At 41.8% G+C, this 19,645-nt stretch overlaps 1 protein-coding gene across 5 annotated transcripts in view; it reads right to left on the bottom strand.

The window, feature by feature from the left end:
- Positions 1–19,645, bottom strand: part of LOC108412818 (spectrin beta chain, non-erythrocytic 4) — a 150,380-nt gene that overhangs the window by 5,342 nt on the left and 125,393 nt on the right. For 2 of the 5 annotated variants that reach the window (XM_017685039.2, XM_037540231.1), the window contains 11 exons: positions 18,385–18,589; positions 14,975–15,220; positions 14,471–14,605; positions 11,495–11,739; positions 10,271–10,445; positions 9,175–9,259; positions 7,748–7,944; positions 6,420–7,225; positions 5,804–5,864; positions 4,691–4,950; positions 1,270–1,440 (listed from right to left, as the gene is read on the bottom strand). In XM_017685039.2, coding sequence (XP_017540528.1) covers positions 1,270–1,440; positions 4,691–4,950; positions 5,804–5,864; positions 6,420–7,225; positions 7,748–7,944; positions 9,175–9,259; positions 10,271–10,445; positions 11,495–11,739; positions 14,471–14,605; positions 14,975–15,220; positions 18,385–18,589 — 2,586 coding nt within the window. The remainder of the gene's footprint in view (positions 1–1,269; positions 1,441–4,690; positions 4,951–5,803; positions 5,865–6,419; positions 7,226–7,747; positions 7,945–9,174; positions 9,260–10,270; positions 10,446–11,494; positions 11,740–14,470; positions 14,606–14,974; positions 15,221–18,384; positions 18,590–19,645) is intronic. The other 3 variants (XM_017685043.2, XM_017685042.2, XM_017685041.2) reach the window with 3 other exon arrangements.

The following is a 19,645-nucleotide window of genomic DNA, read 5'->3' on the forward strand; positions in this document are numbered from 1 at the left end:
ATGTCACCTAGCTAGGTAGCTAATGTTATTAACATACAAGCTAGCGCTGCCTCGTTTTCAGACAATGTCACATAGCTAGGTAGCTAATGTTATTAACAAACATACTAGCGCTGCCTCGTTTCAGACAATGTCACCTAGCTAGGTAGCTAATGTTATTAACATACAAGCTAGCGCTGCCTCGTTTCTGGCAACGTCACCTAGCAAGGTAGCTAATGTTATTAACATACATGCTAGCGCTGCCTCGTTTCAGGCAACGTCACCTAGCTAGGTAGCTAATGTTATTAACATACAAGCTAGCGCTGCCTCGTTTCAGGCAACGTCACCTAGCAAGGTAGCTAATGTTATTAACATACATGCTAGCGCTGCCTCGTTTCAGGCAACGTCACCTAGCTAGGTAGCTAATATTATTAACATACATGCTAGCACTGCCTCATTTCTGGTAATGTCACCTAGCTAGGTAGCTAATGTTATCAACAAACAAGCTAGCCCTGCCTTGTTTCTGGCAATGTCACATAGCTAGGTAGCTAATGTTATCAACAAACAAGCTAGCCCTGCCTTGTTTCTGGCAATGTCACATAGCTAGGTAGCTAATGTTATTAACAAACATACTAGCGCTGCCTCATTTCAGACGTCACCTAGCTAGGTAGCTAATGTTATTAACATACAAGCTAGCGCTGCCTCGTTTCAGACAATGTCACCTAGCTAGGTAGCTAATGTTATTAACATACATGCTAGCACTGCCTCGTTTCTGGCAATGTCACATAGCTAGGTAGCTAATGTTATTAACAAACAAGCTAGCGCTGTCACCTAGCTAGGTAGCTAATGTTATTAACATACAAGCTAGCACTGCCTCATTTCTGGCAATGTCACATAGCTAGGTATCTAATGTTATTAACAAACAAGCTAGCGGTGCCTCGTTTCAGACAATGTCACCTAGCTAGGTAGCTAATGTTATTAACATACAAGCTAGCGCTGCCTCGTTTCTGGCAATGTCACATAGCTAGGTAGCTAATGTTATTAACATACAAGCTAGCGCTGCCTCATTTCTGGTAACATTACCTTGTTATGTAACTACTTCTATTAGCACGTTTGGTGGGACTGACTAATTTCTGGTAATGTTATCTAGATGTTATTACCATGTAGGGTAAGACTGCCTCATTTCCGGTAGCGTTACCCAGCTAGGCAGCTAATGCTATTACAATGCTAACACTGTCAGATTTCCTTCCGCCCAGTCAAAAATTCACATTTCTGCTCTATTGCTCGTCTTACTTGAGTGTGAAGACATTTTTCTTCTTCTTGTACCCGTTGGTAATGTCGCAGGCGCAGCCGCTGAGGCTGAGAAGCGGCTCGTTGTTGTAGGGCGTGGTGATGTTCTTGGAGTCCTTGTAGAAACCAAGCTCACCCTTATTCAACACGCAGTACAGGTTCACCCAAGATCTGCTGTAATGTGGGAGAGAACAAAGACCACGATGAGCACCAGAGCTTCCACCTGACTGCCACTCACCTGCTGAACAGCGCAGAGCAGTCCCGCAGGACTGGACCAGACCAGCTGCGGAGATCGTTACTGTTTAAATACGGCACTGGACGTCTGTGGCTTACCTTTGTGGAGAGGCAGGACAGCAGCCAGGAACGTCGAGGGAACATGGAAGAGATGAGAGCAAGATTCTGGTTAATTTCTAGCCAGTATGCTAACACAGCCACTCATAAACAGCATTCGGTGCACATGTACGTCGCCCTACATGTGCATGCGTAAAGGAAGGACAGCCACTGCTTAAAAATCGTGCCTACAACTCATTAGTGAAATGAGTCGGTATGTGAGTTGGCCTGAGGGGGCGCTGTGGAGGGCAGCTATTCTCCGCTGAGTGAAGCAAAGCCATGAAGGTGGCGCGTGATGTGATACTCACAGGCCTCGGAAACAGCAGCTCTCGGTCTTCTGCCACAGCCAAATCCACCAAGAAGGATTGCGGTGGCTAAAGTGTCATCATGCAAGATGCAAGCTGCGCTAATGGCAAGTTATTTCATTTGCAGGTTAAAAAAACGGTTATGAAAAATTTTTATTTTAAGATTTTTTACACTTTTACACAAATTTTAATACCCCTTGTTTTCGAGTGTCACCCTAACCCCTCTGAACTGAACTGCAGGGTAGTGGTTGAGATCTTCCCTCTGAAATGGGAGCCTCAAATAAAAAGAGCATCACTTCATTAACAGCTACTAGCGCTGCTCTGTAGGCGACCCTGCCCGTCTGCAGTGACATCAGAGGAGGGGAAAGTTCAGCTCCTCGCTGCTGGGCTTTAGTTACATTTAGGGATCATACGCCTTCAAAGAGGGGGGCAATTATTTATTATCACCCAACCCTGATTCTTCAGTGATATGAAGCTGAAGTCAGAGATTCTCCAGATTCCTGTTGTTCCTGCAGTTACTTTGTGGTGCTTCAGGTGTCAGAACTGCTGGACTATTTAAGGTGGAAGGGGAAAGTTAGCTAGATAGCTACCGAGACATTAGCATGCTATTAATGATTTCTTTTGCTTGTTATGAAGAAAAAAGGCCAAAATTCACTGAAACCTCATTAGTAAGTTAAAACAGTGTTTATTGTAATTTATTAACAGAGAAAATTTTCACATATATGTGTTTCTTTGGTCTCTTGTTCTCTGTCTTGCTGGTTTTTCTTTTTTCTCGTATCTCTCTGTTTGGAATCTCTGAAAAATGTCCAATTGGAGGGCCATGTAGTCCCAACACTTCACCCCACCCCTCTATCTTAATGAGAATCGGGATGCCCCACCCCTAGATGTGAACACACAAAACAGAGGGGTAGGGCTGAGTGGTTGGCACCAGGGGTGAATTGGGATTAGGACCTTTGACTGCTGGTTATTTGAATTTGAATGGCATCACCGAGCATTAGGCCTGGACAAAGGAGTAAAGTATACTTCAGCTAATTGTCGATTGTATCAGTCTGTTTTTGTGTTTTAATGTGTCACAACTGTCAATCAATTTGGAGGAAATATTTGAAACCACATCGTCTGCAGTGTTTAGATCCACAAACATTATTACAAGTGTCTTACGATCTTTTTTCTTTTAACAAGTTTACATTTAATGTGTAACTTCAGCCCTGATATAACCCTGATATGCTGTCTTGATTCAGAACATTCTGTATCAGGTGTTACAACTAACCAAACTGACCAAGAACTACCAAATACTATTAAATCATGCCCAATCATGAACAACCAAACCATACAAAAAAAAAAAAAAAAAAACAAGCTAAAACGACCAGATCATACCAAGTACTAAACGAAAACAAAGGCTAAAACCATACCAAAGACTACCAAACCATACCAAGAACTACTACCTCCTACCAAATACTATCAAACCACATAAAGATCTATCAAACTATACCAAAAACTACCAAACCATACCAAAATCACCAAACCACACCAAGAACTTACTCCTACCAAATGCTACCAAGCCATACTAGGAACAAAGTTTGACCAGGAAGTATATTGATTTTTAAGCTGGGCAGGTAATGTGGTATATCAATCAGTGATCAGACGATGGTATATTGCACATGATATCACAAGCCTACATCAGTGGTCATAATTGCCATGTTGGGAAAGAGAACTGACAGAAAACTAGTTTAATTTTAAACAGTTTACGAAATAATATTAAATAATACGTACTATTTTTTATTCCTTTTTGCTGTTGATTGAATTTATATGGGCATTAATAATCCATTAGGTTACAATAAAGCCCACGGTCTCTGGGTTTCCCACACACTGCCTGATTTTCAGCATGTTCTGAACAACTTAAATGTCCGCATGGTTCAGATGATCAAAGGATCAACTACTACTTCATAATTTCCGACAGGCATCTACAGCTGAATTGTTATCCTCTCTACTACAACAGCAATAAACACCTTGTTTTTTATGTAAAGCACATGGACGTAGCTTTAGAGCTCATCCACTCATGTCCGTTTAGCAGTCAGAAGTTTCTCCACAAGAGCGAGCTGTTAGTATGCAAGTCGCTGTTGTGCACATCATTTAAAAAAGGAGTCATGAACCCACACCAGAAGGAGCTCAGGAACGCATGTACTTGCAGCTCTCAAAACGTTTATAACCAAAAGATTTTGAGCTACTTAATATCGTGTTATTAAATGTGTTCCTTATTTGAAGATTTTTATTACATCACAATGCTAAACAGTCTTATAAGCTTAGGAAACAGCACAGAAAGCAGGTCTAAGGTGCAGCAGACACCTTAGAAGGTGTAACAGTGATATATACATAATTGATAATCCTGATTGAACATGATTGACATGAACCTGATTGACATGAAATCCTATAAATACTCTTTTTTTTATTTATTGCTAAGGCCTACCAGAGACTGAACTCGAAACTCGAAATAAATAAAATGGTACCAAACTTTTACTTTGTTAGCTTCGTCGAGTGCCTCTTTCAAGCTTCTCCAAGCTCTCAAGACATCTGGCAGGACAAGAAATACCTAAATAAAGCACTGAATTTGTTTGGATTGTAAATGTTTTGCATGTTTATGCAAGAATCCCAGGCATCAATGGATTTCATGTTAGCAAAGAACTGGATCAACAATCATGCTAATTCCAGATTGGCATAGATCGGAGTGAAGCTGTCAGCATGCTGGGTTCATGCTCTGAGACTCGGATCAGTGTCTGAAGACTGAGCCCCACCTGTTGGAGCTCTTCTTCTGGCTCTCGATGTCGAGCTTGCGGAAGAGGAAGCCCTCGTGCTGGGCAGTGTGTGTAGGCGGTTGGGGTACCGGTGGGCTGCTTTGAGCCGGGGCTGATCGAGACCGCCGTGTTTCTCCTGCCGTCGTCTCTTTGGGCCGCGGTCTCCGCCGGGGTTTGGGTCGGTCTCGGGCTCGGGGCCGGTCTGGCCGAGATGTCTTCTCTGGAAAGCCGTTCGGGAGGCGGGGGATCTCTCCACGAGCCTGAAAGGCAGGTCACAGCGTTAAAGGGCCCATATCCAACATTCTTCTTGGATTTTAGGGTTTTCACTGCTGATCATGTTGTGTTCTAAACCAAAAACAACCAAAATCCATTTCTACAGACCTCTCTTTACCCCTGAGACTTAAACAGGCTGGTTACTGTGCCTTTAAGGCTGATGTACGCTCAGTACTGTGCTAAAGTCGTAGACATTCAGCACATTGTTGAAAGCCATGTGTTTTTATAGTGTCAGTTTCTTCAAATGAAAACACGATACATCATTAGAATAAAAGCAATGCAAGTGTGAAATGAAATGAGTACAGTAAAAAAGTAAAAAGGATTTCTTATTTTATGAAATGTGTACACCCAGGCATATTGCACAACTATTAACATGTTACATATGTTTAGTGTTTAGTCACTCGGTTAATTCACTGGACGTGACATGCACCACTGCATTTTCACCTGCATAATATTTATGTGATTTTACTTATTTCTGTACTGCATATTATATTTCATAATGATTTTAGTGCATTGTATTATATTTACTTCTTCTATTTATACATCTGTAGATCTATCTATCTACCTGTGCAGCCTTTAACGCTCCTTAGAGGTTTAGTGTGAGTGGTTGGGGCTAAACGGCTGCAGGCTGAGCAGATGGATTTATGTAAATACATCAGTTCCTGTGAATTCAAAACAGGCTTTTTGCTTCAGCTCAGTTTCCAGATATGGAGTCAATGGCAACATCTACAAATCACATTAAACTCTTTCACGAATAAGTAAATAAACACGGTTCTCCATGATTTGGGCCCTCAAGGTTTTTAAGATTTTGAATTGTGTGGACATTTAAGGTGGACTCACTTGTGCAGCTTCTCTCTCTTGCAGTTGCTCCACAATCTCAGCTAAGGTGGACTTTTTGTCTCTGCCAACAAAATACATAACAATGAATTAAAAAATTAAAACAAAATTTAAAAATAACTAAACAAATATTTGCAATGGTCAATAGGAAAACTGAATGATACAATAATCACAAAATTTACTCCCAAGAATCGAGTGAGGTCAAGACTCAAGAAGCCATATCGCCCCTTACGCTTCCTGTAGTGTATTACAGTCTGTCAGAGTGACTGTGTGGATCATACGAACATTATAGAGGCTTTTTAAATGAAACAGTATAAGCCATATTGCACCGTATGCTTCCTGTAGTGTATTACAGTCTGTCAGAGTGACTGTGTGGATCACATGAACATTACAAAAGTTAATAATTTTAGGTACAGTGGTATGCATATGTTTTGGCACACCTGGTTAAAGGACTAATTTCTGCACGTTTTAATGCAGAATTTTATTTGTAGAACTTCACAAATTGGAAAATAACATACTGGAGAAAATCCTTTTCTACTCAAGTGAATCAGCCTTTTCAGAAATTTTTACTCTTAAAATTACAATATCCGCAACAGGATTATCCACTCTGCTGTCTCACCCTCCTCCGGAGCGTCGGTCTGACTGCTCCCTGCCATCATGCTCGCTGCTCTCCTGCCGCTCCAGTCGGTGTCTATCTCTCCGGCGGGTCTCGTATGCGTGAGCCGGACCCTCCTGCTCGCTGGATGTCTGTCTCTCCAGCCGTCTCTGGGTCCGCTCCTCCTTTTCCCTCCACACCTCCTGGGGGAGTTCGTCTCTCCGCGCCTGGATCAGCTGCTCGTTGGACAGCTGCCGCTCCAGGCGAGACTCCCTTGGAGGAGGATGCTGCTCTACCTGAAGCTCTGACCTGCTGCTCCCGCTTCCCAGCGGCCCGCTGTTTAGCCTCTCTCTGCCTCCACCGGGCTCCTGGAGCATCACCACCTCCGCCATCACATTCTCCTGCTGACGATCCCTCTCCCTCTCCAGGAGGGGGCGCACTGCCTCATGCATGTGCTCTATCTTCTGCTGTGTGATGGGGATCTGGATCTGGGCTTTGATCTGAGTGGATTTCGGCTCCGCTGTGGTTCCCAGACCGGCGGCTACCCCGAGCAGCCCGGCGTTCCTGGCCTCCTGGATGCGGTAAGTGGCTGCCCCATTCATGATGGGAGTGTAATTGGCCACAGTGGAGCCCAGCCTGCGAACGACAGATGAGGGAGAAGGCTGGGTGACTCGCTCGCCACGAGGCTCCCCCTGTTCATAGATGGTCTGTCTGAGGAGGGAGGAGGGGCTGCTGCGGGCTGGAGAGGAGTCCTGAGGGTCCAAAAACACCTTACGGCCCAGCAGAGGGGTCGGCGGGAGCTTACTCTGCTCAGCTTTTATCTTCTCCACCTGCAGCCAAGAGGGGACAACAAAAACAACAGCTTTAATTCTGAAAAATAGCTTTGATAAATAAAAACTACACTGGGTTACTGCACTAAAATATTGTATTTGTATTATATTGTATAATACTGTATTTAATTCATGTATTTATTCTCTGTAATCATAATAAGGTAGATTTCTGGTCCAATGTCTGTTATACAATTATATACAAAGAGCAAAGATTAGACAATCAAAATTAAAACAATAACACACACACACACATTTTCTAAGCCGCTTCTCCCTCAGGGTTGTGGGAAAACAATAATACAACCAAATAAATCTATATAATGTATAGATTTTTAATAATATATAATTTAAAGTGGCCAGTAAGTAGAAATAAAAATAGGCACTTCCAATGAAGCGGCCAGTTAGTGGAAATACAAAGTGGGTGTTTAATAAAATGACCAGTGAGTGAAAATAGAAGCGATTGTTTCCAATAAAGTGGCCAGGTAGTGGACTTGCAGCGAGAGTGCGGTCAGTTTGGACTCTAACCGTAGTGAGACGGCGTAATGAGCTGAATCTCTCCTCCCAGGTTGCTGCTGCTTTTCGGAAAGCTTCGTGTCTCCGGATCAGCTGCTCCACTTCATCCACACTGCCGCCCAGTTCCTGACTGTTAATGAATGGCTCCTGAGCCGTCAGCCATGCTTCAGCTACCACAGCCTCCTGAGCAAACTGATGAACCTCCAACACTGAGAGACACAGAGAGAACCAAACAATCCACACTTCAGTTCTTTACTCTCTTAACCACAGAAACTATACATTAGTTTCACAGCAGATACTGTATAATTCATAGACGATACCTAATAACTTTTAGAAGATACTAAAAAATTCATAGCAGATACTGACTCATTCATAGAAGACACTGCAAGTTATTTTTAATTAGATACTGAGTAACTTACTGAAAATTATTTGTAGATACTGAATCATTCATAGTAAATACTGAATTACTTAGGAGATACTTCAAAGTACTGATTAAAGTACAGTAGTTACTGAAGAATCTGAAGTTGTTAGTGGAAAATTCATAGTAGATACTTATTAATTCATAGTAGATACTAAGAAAAAAAAATCAGCAGATACTGAATAATTCATAGTAGACACTAAAAAAATCAGCAGATACTGAATAATTCACAGTACATACTAAAATGCACAGCAGATACTGAATAATTCATAGTAGATACTAAAAAAATCAGCAGATACTGAATACTTCATAGTAGATACTAAAAAAATCAGCAGACACTGAATAATTCATAGTAGATACTAAAAAAAAACAACAGATACTGAATAATTCATAGTTGACACTAAAAAAAATCAGCAGATACTGAATAATTCACAGTAGATACTAAAAAGCACAGCAGATACTGAATAATTCATAGTAGATACTAAAAAAAAAAAAATCAGCAGACACTGAATAATTCATAGTAGATACTAAAAATCATAGCAGATATTTAATAATTGATAGTAGATACTAAAAAAATCAGCAGATACTGAATAATTCATAGTAGATACTAAAAAAATTCTAAATAATTCATTGGAGATACTAATTTATTTATAGTAGCTGTTGAAAATTCAAAGTGGTTTCTGAATATAATAGATATGAAATAACTCCTAGTTGTTACAGAATAATATACAGCAGTTATTGAATAATTTATATTTGTAACAGCAGAAAATGTTTCTATATTAATAACTGAATAATAATAAGCCGGATATATATTGATCATAATACTGTTATATGTAAGATAAAATGTGCTCTTACCTTAATGTGACTTTAAATCACAGGATAATTTAATGTATTCAAGCCAATAACGCAGTTCTGAGTTGAGGATCAGTGGAGTGGTCATGTGCGTTATGATGGAGCTCTGTCAGTAAAACTGAAGCTCTTTGTGAAGCTGTGATGATGTGATTTATGATCTGACACTCACTGTGTTGAAGCTCCTCCCAGTGTTTATCCCATTTCTCCGTCAGCTCTCGCTGCTTCGCCAGAACCTTCTCCAGCTTCTCTTTAATCTGAAACACATCACAGACTACACTTCAACACAAACAGAGAGCCAGACGACACGCAGAACCTCAATCGGTGACCACACTCCTTCCGAGGGAGGCAGCGGTTCTGATACACGTTTAAAACACAAAACATTTTTTAATCTGAATTGACAGTCTTAGAAAAATCTGTTATTTACTTCGAAATGGTTTAGAGTTCTGTATTTTTGTAGTTATAAAAATAAAGAAAATAATAAAATGATGAAGTTTAGGGTTTACTTTGAACTACTAATCTCATTCTTTTCTCCAAATGCACTTTCATGTTTTAATTTATTTCAATATTTATTGGTTTTATTTTAAGTTTTATTTATTCTGGAAAATACCTGCTCTGAAATACAGAAAAAAACTCTTTTTGGTTTTATACTTCTAAAAATTATTTAGCTTTTAATGAAAATTCTGCCTCATTTTGTGTATTTATAGTTTTTGTTTCATTTTTATTATTTACTTATTCGTTGCTTGTTTTTTTTTTTTTTTTACTTGCACTTTGAGCTACTTTTTGAAAGAACTCTATAAATAATAAAGTCCAGCTTATAATAAATAATAGAGTCCAGCTTAGCAGTGCAGCATTTTAAACTGGAAACTTAGCATTACACAGCAACTCTGAACAAAGACCACTACAGTTTCTCATTAGGCTGAATGAATAACCGACTCGAAATGTAGGTATTGTGATATAAACTGAATCTGTTCTACAGTTTCTCATTAGGCTGAATGAATAACCGACTCTAAATGTAGGTGTTGTGATATAAACAGAGTCTGTTCTACAGTTTCTTATTAGGCTGAATGAATAACCGACTCTAAATGTAGGTGTTGTGATATAAACTGAGTCTGTTCTACAGTTTCTCATTAGGCTGAATGGGATTGTTCTGTGAAGATTCGATATCATAACAGTTGCTATGAATGAAATCATTTGTGGGCGGAGCTTTAAAACAAGTGTATCAGCGTTTCTCGATCAGCCTGGATGATCGGCTGTGGCTCCTTCACCTCCTCTGAGGCAGGGTTTCGGGCAGCCAGCAGAGTCTTTCCCATCTCGATGCACTGCAGCATGCTCTTGTTTCGCACCTCCACCTCACTCTTCAGGCTCTGATGGTAGTTCATGAGCACCTCCACAGAGGAAACGTCCCTGCAAGCAGCAGACAGCCCATAGCCCGTTAGAGCCCTGAGGAGAGATCACACAGGGAGGAAGAAAAGGGGCCAAACAGGCCTGCAGACATCCAGGAGCAGCACAGAGGCAATCTGGGAGCAGGAGCCAATCAAATTACATAAACACTTAATTTAAAGGGGAACTCCAACAATCTTTAATTAAACAGTTTAGATACAAACAGAGCGGTTCAGACTGGTTTGGTGTGAAACGCTCTGTTCTAGATAAACTTAGAGTCAGAACTGCTCACAGTGGTGGTGATAGGAACCAGACGTCCCCCTCTAAAATCTCCTCACAGAAAGTTCCTACATGATATCGATATGAATTCACTGCCTGATGACACTGTTTTACAATAGTTTTGAGAAGATTTTTGTGTAAAAATATAGGCAGGACATTCTACGGCAAAACAGTCCCAAATAAAATTGACTTTTGAAGCTTGAAATATTTGTCCAAACTCAAGGCTCGTGTCACCTTTCTATTACTTAAATGGACACCATTATTATATCCTGTTAGTGTTTAGTGAAACATACGTTTCCCGTCAAAAGTTTGGGTACACCAACTCACACAGCGTTTATACATTGTTGTTATTTTCCATACAGAATTATGCAGTGGCCAAAAAAATGTGTTAGATATTTAATTGTGGAAATAAATTCATCCAGGCATTAATATCAAAATATAGTTATTTATATGTCATAGAGTCATGTGCAAAAGTTTGGAAGCAAGTGGAAATTTAAACATGGCATTTTCTGCCAATTTTAGTTCACGGTTTCTATTTATTTCCAGAGTTTAGCATATTAGAATGTGCTCTAACCTCTGCATGGTCTACATTTTAGATTGCGTATTCCCCCAAATATGTTAAATTCTGTAAAGAATAGCTGCGTATTAAAATACGCAAAAGGATGTGTAAACTTGTTTACTCTCAGAAAACCAACAAACAAAGGAATTTAACCAGGAAGTCCAAACTTTTACTGACAGCTGACTGTACTGTACATTGTGGCTTAAAGAAAATGATTGTATTCGATTTTTCTCAGAGCAGAGAGAGGCTGCATGTGGAGCTGTAGAGTTACCTGGGCTTCTCTCCTGTCCCGATCTGGCAGATGATGCTGTCCATCCACATCAGCTGGTCTCGGACCATGCCGAAAAAACGCAATTTGTCTGTTGCCGTGGTGATCTGCACGCGGCACTCCTCACAGGAAATGAGCAGCTCTTTCCACGTCTGCATCACTTCATGTTCCCGCAGAGCGATAGCTTCTGCCTTCTCTCCGGCATAAACCGTCCGCAGCTGTGCAGCGCTCTCCTGCAGCTGCCGCACCTGGAAAACACACGCAGAGCTGGATGAAACTTTCCCAACCTTATACTGTATTAAAGCACCAAACCGGTCGGTTAGTACAGAGCGACTGACCGAACACCCCAGTGCATCTTAAATCAAAGTGATACTTTGTTTAAGTTGGAGAGTTTGGTAGTTTGGTAGTTAAGGTGATGCTGCTGCAGTTAGGCCAGATCATTTGCTGCTATAAAAGCAAAGGAGGCTCCTCCACTGAACAGAGCTGCTATGGACGCTGCAAAGGATGCAGTCTAACCAGCAAAGCATCTTTAAACCTGACACACTATGTGTGCATGAGCTGAGCGTGTGTGAGAAGAGTGCGCGTAAGCTGAATGTGCATGAGCTGAGTGTGCGTGAGAAGTGTGTGCGTAAGCTGAGTGTGGTTAAGCTGAGTTTTTCCATGAGCTGGGTGTGCGTGAGCTGCGTGTGCGTGAGCTGCGTGTGCGTGAGAAGAGTATGTGCGTAAGTTGAGTGTGGTTCAGCTGAGTGTGGTTAAGCTGAGTGTATGTGAGCGGAGTGTGCGTAAGCTGAGTGTGCGTAAGCTGAGTGTGCATGAGCTGAGTGTGCATGAGCTGAGTGTGCATGAGCTGAGTGTGCGTGAGCTGAGTGTGCGCAAGAAGTGTGTGTGTCAGCTGAGTATGGTTGAGCTGAGTGTGTGTGAGCTGAGTGTGCATGAGTGGAGTGCGTGAGCTGAGTGTGTGTGAGGAGTGTATGTGAGAATAGTGCGTGTGAGCTGAGTGTGTGCAAGAAGAGTGTGTGAGAGTGTGAGTGAGCTGAATGTGTTGAGTGTACATGAGTTAAACATGTGTGAGCTCAGTGTGCGTGAGCTAAATGTGTGTGAGCTGAGTTCACATGAGTTGAACGTGTGTGAGCTGTGCGCATGAGCTAAACGTGTGTGAGCTGAGTGTGTGTGAGTTGAACGCGTGGGATCTGAGTGTGATCGAATTGAACGTGTATGAGCTGAGTGTGGTCAAATTGAACGTGTGTGAGCTGAGTGTGCGTGAGTTGAACGTGTGTGAGCTGAGTGCACGTGAGCTGAACGCGTGGGAGCTGAGTGCGCGTGAGTTGAACGCGTGTGAACGAAGTGCGTGCGAGTTGAACTTGTGTGAACTGACTGCGCGCGAGTTGAACTTGTGTGAGCTGAGTGCGCATGAGCTAAAAGTGTGTGAGCTGAGTGTGCGTGAGTTGAATGTGTGTGAGCTGAGTGTGCGTGAGTTGAATGTGTGTGAGCTGAGAGTGGTCGAACTGAATGTGTGTGAGCTGAGTGTGCATGAGCTGAATGAGTGTGAGCTGAGTGTAGTCAAGTTGAACGTGTGTGAGCTGAGTGCAGGTGAGTTGAACGCGTGGGAGCTGAGTGTGCGTAAGTTGAACGTGTGTGATCTGAGCGTCCGTTAGTTGAACATGTGTGAGCTGAGTGCGCATGAGTTAAACGTGTGTGAGCTGAGTGTGCGTGAGTTGAACGTGTGTGAGCTGAGAGTGGTCGAACTAAACGTGTGTGAGCTGAGTGTGCGTGAGTTGAATGTGTGTGAGCTGAGAGTGGTCGAACTGAACGCGTGGGAGCTGAGCGTGCGTGAGTTGAACGTGTGTGAGCTGAGCGTGCGTGAGTTGAACGTGTGTGAACTGACTGCGCGTGAGTTGAACGTGTGTGATCTGAGCGTCCGTTAGTTGAACATGTGTGAGCTGAGTGCGCATGAGTTAAACGTGTGTGAGCTGAGTGTGCGTGAGTTGAACATGTGTGAGCTGAGAGTGGTCGAACTAAACGTGTGTGAGCTGAGTGTGCGTGAGTTGAATGTGTGTGAGCTGAGAGTGGTCGAACTGAACGCGTGGGAGCTGAGCGTGCGTGAGTTGAACGTATGTGAACTGACTGCGCGTGAGTTGAACTTGTGTGAGCTGAGTGCGCGTGAGTTGTACATGTGTGAGCTGAGTGCGCATGAGTTAAACGTGTGTGAGCTGAGTGTGCGTGAGTTGAATGCGCGTGAGCTGAGTGCGCATTAGTTAAACGTGTGTGAGCTGAGTGTGCGTGAGTTGAATGTGTGTGAGCTGAGTGTGCGTGAGCTGAGTGTGTGTGAGCTGAGTGTGTGTGAGCTGAACATGTGTGAACGGAGTGTGCATGAGTTGAATGAGTGTGAGCTGAGTGCAGTCAAGTTGAACGTGTGAGCTGAGCGTGCGGTAGTTGAACGTGTGTGAGCTGAGCGTGCGTGAGTTGAACGTGTGTGAACTGAGTGTGCGTGATTTGAACATGTGTGAGCTGAATGTGCGTGAATTGAACATGTGTGAGTTGAGTGTGCATGAGTTGAACGTGTGTGAGCTGAGTGTGCGTGAGTTGAACGTGTGTGAGTTGAGTGTGCGTGAGTTGAACGTGTGTGAGTTGAGTGCGGTTGAGTTGAACCTGTGTGAGCTGAGTGTGCGTGAGTTGAACCTGTGTGAGTTGAGTGCGGTCGAGTTGAACGTGTGTGAGCTGAGTGTGCGAGTTGAACATGTGTGAGTTGAGTGTGCCTGAGTTGAACACGTGTGAGCTGAGTGTGGTCGAGTTGAACGTGTGTGAGCTGAGTGTGCATGAGTTGAACATGTGTGAGCTGAGTGTGCATGAGTTGAACATGTGTGAGCTGAGTGTGCGTGAGTTGAACTTGTGTGAGCTGAGTGTGCATGAGTTGAACATGTGTGAACTGAGTGTGCGTGAGTTGAATGTGTGTGAGCTGAGGTCTAAGTGTGATCTCACCTGGCCGACCAGCAGCTGGATATCGTGTTCAAATGTTTTCATCAGCCTTTGGAGGGCGCTGGTGTTAGTGGAGCCGTCCTGAAGTGCACGAACCTCCGGTAACCGCCGCTGCTTATCATCTATCTGTGCAAGAACCTGGAACACAACAAGCTTGAAATCATAATAATAGAAGTACACTTTTTGGTGCTATATAGAGCCATTTTCAAAAAGGTTCCATATAGACCAATTTATAACACATCCTCCATCAATCTTAGGAATGCTTTCACGATGCAAATAACTCTTTAATCAGGCAAAGGGTTGTTTGAGTGTTCATGGTTCCACATACACCATTTGCTTTATTATGCTTTATTAAAGAACCCTTGAAGAACCATCTTTTGTAAGAGTGTATGTAAAGAACATTGAGCTACCTTTGTGTATGAAACGTATAAATAAACCTGTCAGTAACAGAGTTTTCATACAGTGAATATAAGTTGTTTTTAAAGAACCGGTGGAACGTGGTCTCACCTCTCTGCAGTCTGAGAAGAATTTGTGGAGCTGGTGTGAGGCTGCAAGCATCTGAGCTCTGGTCTCTATCAGCTCCAGCAGGTCAGCCCAGGCTTCGTTCACCCCGTCCTTCCACTCGGCGATGGTGGCCGCATCCGTGTGGCCGTAATCTATCAGCTCGTCTACCATGTGATTGACAGCTGTCACTCTCTCCTGACCCAAACGGCCCGTCTCCGACGCAAAATCAGTGAACTTCTCCTGTAGTATCTAAGAGAAGAAGAGGCTTGCTTAGAATCCCAGAGATGCAGCGAGGCTTTAGAGATTACAGTGCCGCATAAAATGGCCCATGAATTCATTAGTCAACTAATAACATCTGTAACTCATTTCCATGATCACTTTCCAATGTATCAATTAACTTGTCAATCAATGCCAATTATCCCTTTCAATCAAAAAGGCTGGTTTTCTTGCTGTGCCTTTAAGACCGAAATAGGCTGCACAATATTATTGTACCTATTGTAATTATTATTTAGAAATATTTGTATTTTACTCAAGCATCATTAGAACTGAATGGCTCTACACACTCACAAAAGATGGTTCTTCATGGATTCTTTAGTAAAGAAAATGGTTCTATATAGAACCATGAATACTTAATGAACCCTTTGCATGATTAAAGGGTTCTTTGCATCGTGAAAGGCTTCTTCAGATACATGAAGAGCATGCTTTATATGGTTCTATACAGGACTGTTTAGAAAAGGGTTCTGTATAGCACTAGAAAGGTTTCATCCACTGTTGTACGCTTGACAACATAGCAATAGGAGCACACTTTTGGCGCTATATAGAACCATTTTCTTTACTAAAGAACCACTGGAGAACCATCTTTTTAAGTGTGTATTTCCCAGAGAAAGTTTTGTTTACTCCTTACATTTTTATTTAGGCTTTAAAATAATTTGTTACCTCAAAAAAACTCAAAAACCAGGTTTTTTCTCTTTTTCTCAATTCCTCAAGTTTACTTTTCACTTATATTACATATTTTTGGCACCATACTTCCACTTCTAATTAAGATCCCTGGACTTATTTATAGATATATGTTAATGAGTGCCGTTTTGGCTCCTACATAGGTAAATGAAAAAAAAAAAAAGTATATATACAGGTGCTGGTCAACGAATTAGAATAATTTGAAATAGTGCAATCATGAAATTCTTTGAATGCATTTTTTGTGCAGAAAGCAAATCAGGTGTTCACCGCACCTGTCCTACTCGTTAGACTAATCACAGAACTCGTTACCTGTAGAAAATTTGCTCAGCTGAGCTTTCCAAAAGGCCCATTTAGGCCATTTAACTGTGACACTGTTGTTTTATTGAATTAGAATAATGGAGAAACCGTTTCATTGAATTAGAATAAATGCTCGAATTTTTGTTTTCTGTGAAGAGTGTTCACTGTGCAGTATAAAGTCAGGGTTGAGTAGAATTTCTAAGTTGTAAAATCAATCATGGGTAAGCAGCGCGACCTCTCAACCGGAATAGTGGCTCAAATTCAAGCCCTTCGCCAACAAGGCTTGACCCAAACTAAAATTGCTGAGCAGCTCGGCATCAGCCAGTCTTCCGTCTGCAAAGCTCTCAAGAAAAACTGCAGCAAGCGCACCAACTGTTCCGGCGTCCGAAAAACTTCTGCTCGCGACAACAAGCAGCTGAGAAAGATCGCAGTCAGCAACCGGTTCAAGTCCACTTCCGAGCTCACCGACTTGTGGAACAAGCAGACCGGCGCTGACGTCTCCAGATCAACCACTTACCGTCGTCTGCGCGAACTCGGCTTCAAATCTCGCGTTCCAGCAGTAAAACCGATGCTGAACAAGAAACAAATGGAGAAACGGCTGAAGTGGGCCAAAGAACACAGCGAGTGGACTGCTGAAGACTGGCAGAAAGTGGTCTTCAGTGACGAATCACGCTTCTGCATCTCCTTCGGTGACCAAGGTCCTCGTGTCTGGCGTCGTGGTGGCGAAACCTACAACCACGAGTGCGTGAAAAGATCCGTCAAGTTTCCCCAGAGCGTTATGGTCTGGGGATGCATGTCCGCTCGAGGTGTAGGGAAACTCTACTTCCTCAAGAAGACTGTCAATGCTGCCGTATATCAAGATATTCTGGAAACGTTCCTGATTCCGACTGTTGAGGAACAGTTCGGCGAAGAAGACTTCATATTTCAACAGGATCTTGCACCGGCTCATGCGGCAAAGTCGACCAAAGATTGGTTCACTAAAAAACAGCTTGAAGTTTTGGCATGGCCGGCCAACTCGCCTGACCTCAATGTCATTGAAAACCTTTGGGCCATCGTCAAGCGGAAAATTCGCGACAGAAAGCCTACTACGCTGGACCAACTGAAGCAGAACATCGCCACTGCCTGGGAAGCTGTGAGTGCGGAAACTTGCGACAAGCTGGTCAAATCGATGCCGCGGAGACTTCAGGCAGTCATACAAGCCAAGGGGGCAGCCACAAAATACTGAGAAAGTGATGATTGTAATTATAATAAAAATTATTCTAATTCAATGAAACGGTTTCTCCATTATTCTAATTCAATAAAACAACAGTGTCACAGTTAAATGGCCTAAATGGGCCTTTTGGAAAGCTCAGCTGAGCAAATTTTCTACAGGTAACGAGTTCTGTGATTAGTCTAACGAGTAGGACAGGTGCGGTGAACACCTGATTTGCTTTCTACACAAAAAATGCATTCAAAGAATTTCATGATTGCACTATTTCAAATTATTCTAATTCGTTGACCAGCACCTGTATATGTATATATATAAATTTACATGAATATATGTAAATTAGCTCCACTTTGCCATATATGTAAATTTAAATTAAAATATATAGATATAAATTAGCTCTGCTTTGCCACTATATATAAATTAAATATATGCAAATTAGCTCTGGTTTGTCCTATATGTAAATTAAAATTAATATATAGATATAAATTAGCTCTGCTTTGCCACTATATATAAATTAAATATATGTAAATTAGCTCTGGTTTGTCCTATATGTAAATTATAATTAATATATGTAAATTAGCTCCGCTTTGCCCTATATGTAAATTAAATTTAATATATAGATATAAATTAGCTTTGCTTTTCCACTATAGATAAATTATTAAAAACTTATTAAAAATAGTATATGTTAATTAGCTAAATTAAGTTTAAACAGGCTCCATTTTTTCCATTCTTTAATTTCTGTTAAAGAGATGAACAGCTCCACAGAGTTGGAGGATAGTGAGTTCTGACTCAGGCCTGCAGTTAGCCCCATGCTAACTGTTGGTCTTAATATTTTAACTGTTTTTAGCCACGTAGCTAACACGCTGGCTAGTCGACTACACTTCGGGTGATGAAGGACACTGGGTATATTTGATTTTTCACCAAACTTAAAGCCTAAAGATGTGTTACTGACAGTGACATGCTCGAAGTCCTGGCCCAGTTCAGTGGAGCTGGCGGTCATTTCTCTCTCAGCGATCCACTGCTCCAGCTCGTCCACCTCGCGGTTCAGCTGGAAGAGCCAGTACTGCTGCTCCAGACCACACTTCCTCTCCTCCACCAGGTCCTTCAGGGAGACGTACAGCCGGTCGATCTGAGACTGACGCTTACTGATCTGCTCACTGGAGGGAAACAGACACAACATCACAGTCACAGAAACGGCAGCAAAAGCCAGAGAACAACATTCGTTCATTTAAATCCCAGTCAAAAGAGTCATTAAATACAAGTCCTTCATTTTTCAGGAGATACTTCTGAGGAGAAAAACACCAAAACTCTCCATCAGACAAAGTTAAACATTTCCGTCTCCCTACCTTAGCAAGTAACCGGCTTGAATCAAGTAAACTACATCTAATCAAATATCTTTTCTCCAAATCTTCACTCCATATAGTTCTGTATACAATCAGATATTTTCATTTTGGGTAAAACCTTAAGCCCTTTCATCTCTAAGCACTTCCACTCAGTCTGCGACTGTTTTAATTCAATTAGTTTTAGGGTTTTATTCGTTTTTTTAAAGTGGTTTTTTTTTTGTTTGTTTGATTTTTAACTTTTTTAATGGCACCATTTACTGAAATTTTAGCATTTTACTATTTTGTCATATTATTATTGTCTTGGTATTATTTTCCATTTTATCTTCTTTCCTTACCCTACTTGATTGTTTTATTTATTTATTTTTATTCCTCATTTGCATAGCTGTTTTGATTTGTTAGTCTTATTCATCTCAAAGTTTCCTAAGTTTTATTTGTCTTATGTTTTGTTTTAACATACATTTTTGGTCTAGTCCATTTATTCACTTTGTAGCTCAGGGTGTTTTTAGTGCTGATTATTTCACACAACTTGACAAGTGAGGCTGCAAAATCAAACAGAAATGAGCACTACAGCTGCCGCGACAAGCACACTGTCAGAGCGGTGATGACAAAACAGATTGAATGACCTCAAACACACAGCACCAGAGTGACGTCATCGCCTAGTGAGAGCTTCTCTGAGCTGGGACTGAACTCTGCTCTCCCACACAGGAGACGAGTGACTTAACCATTAGGCTAAACAGCCAACTACAAAACAGCTCTTAAAGCACCCAAATCCCACAATTTTCTAGCTCTTTATTTTTCTTCCTAAGGTCCACTTATGACATTTGTGTGGGTTTATGTTCCAAAAAACCTCCACCCAACTAGCTCTGCTAG

This window comes from Pygocentrus nattereri, chromosome 7 (genome assembly GCF_015220715.1).
Source record: "Pygocentrus nattereri isolate fPygNat1 chromosome 7, fPygNat1.pri, whole genome shotgun sequence".
Lineage (NCBI taxonomy): Eukaryota > Metazoa > Chordata > Actinopteri > Characiformes > Serrasalmidae > Pygocentrus > Pygocentrus nattereri.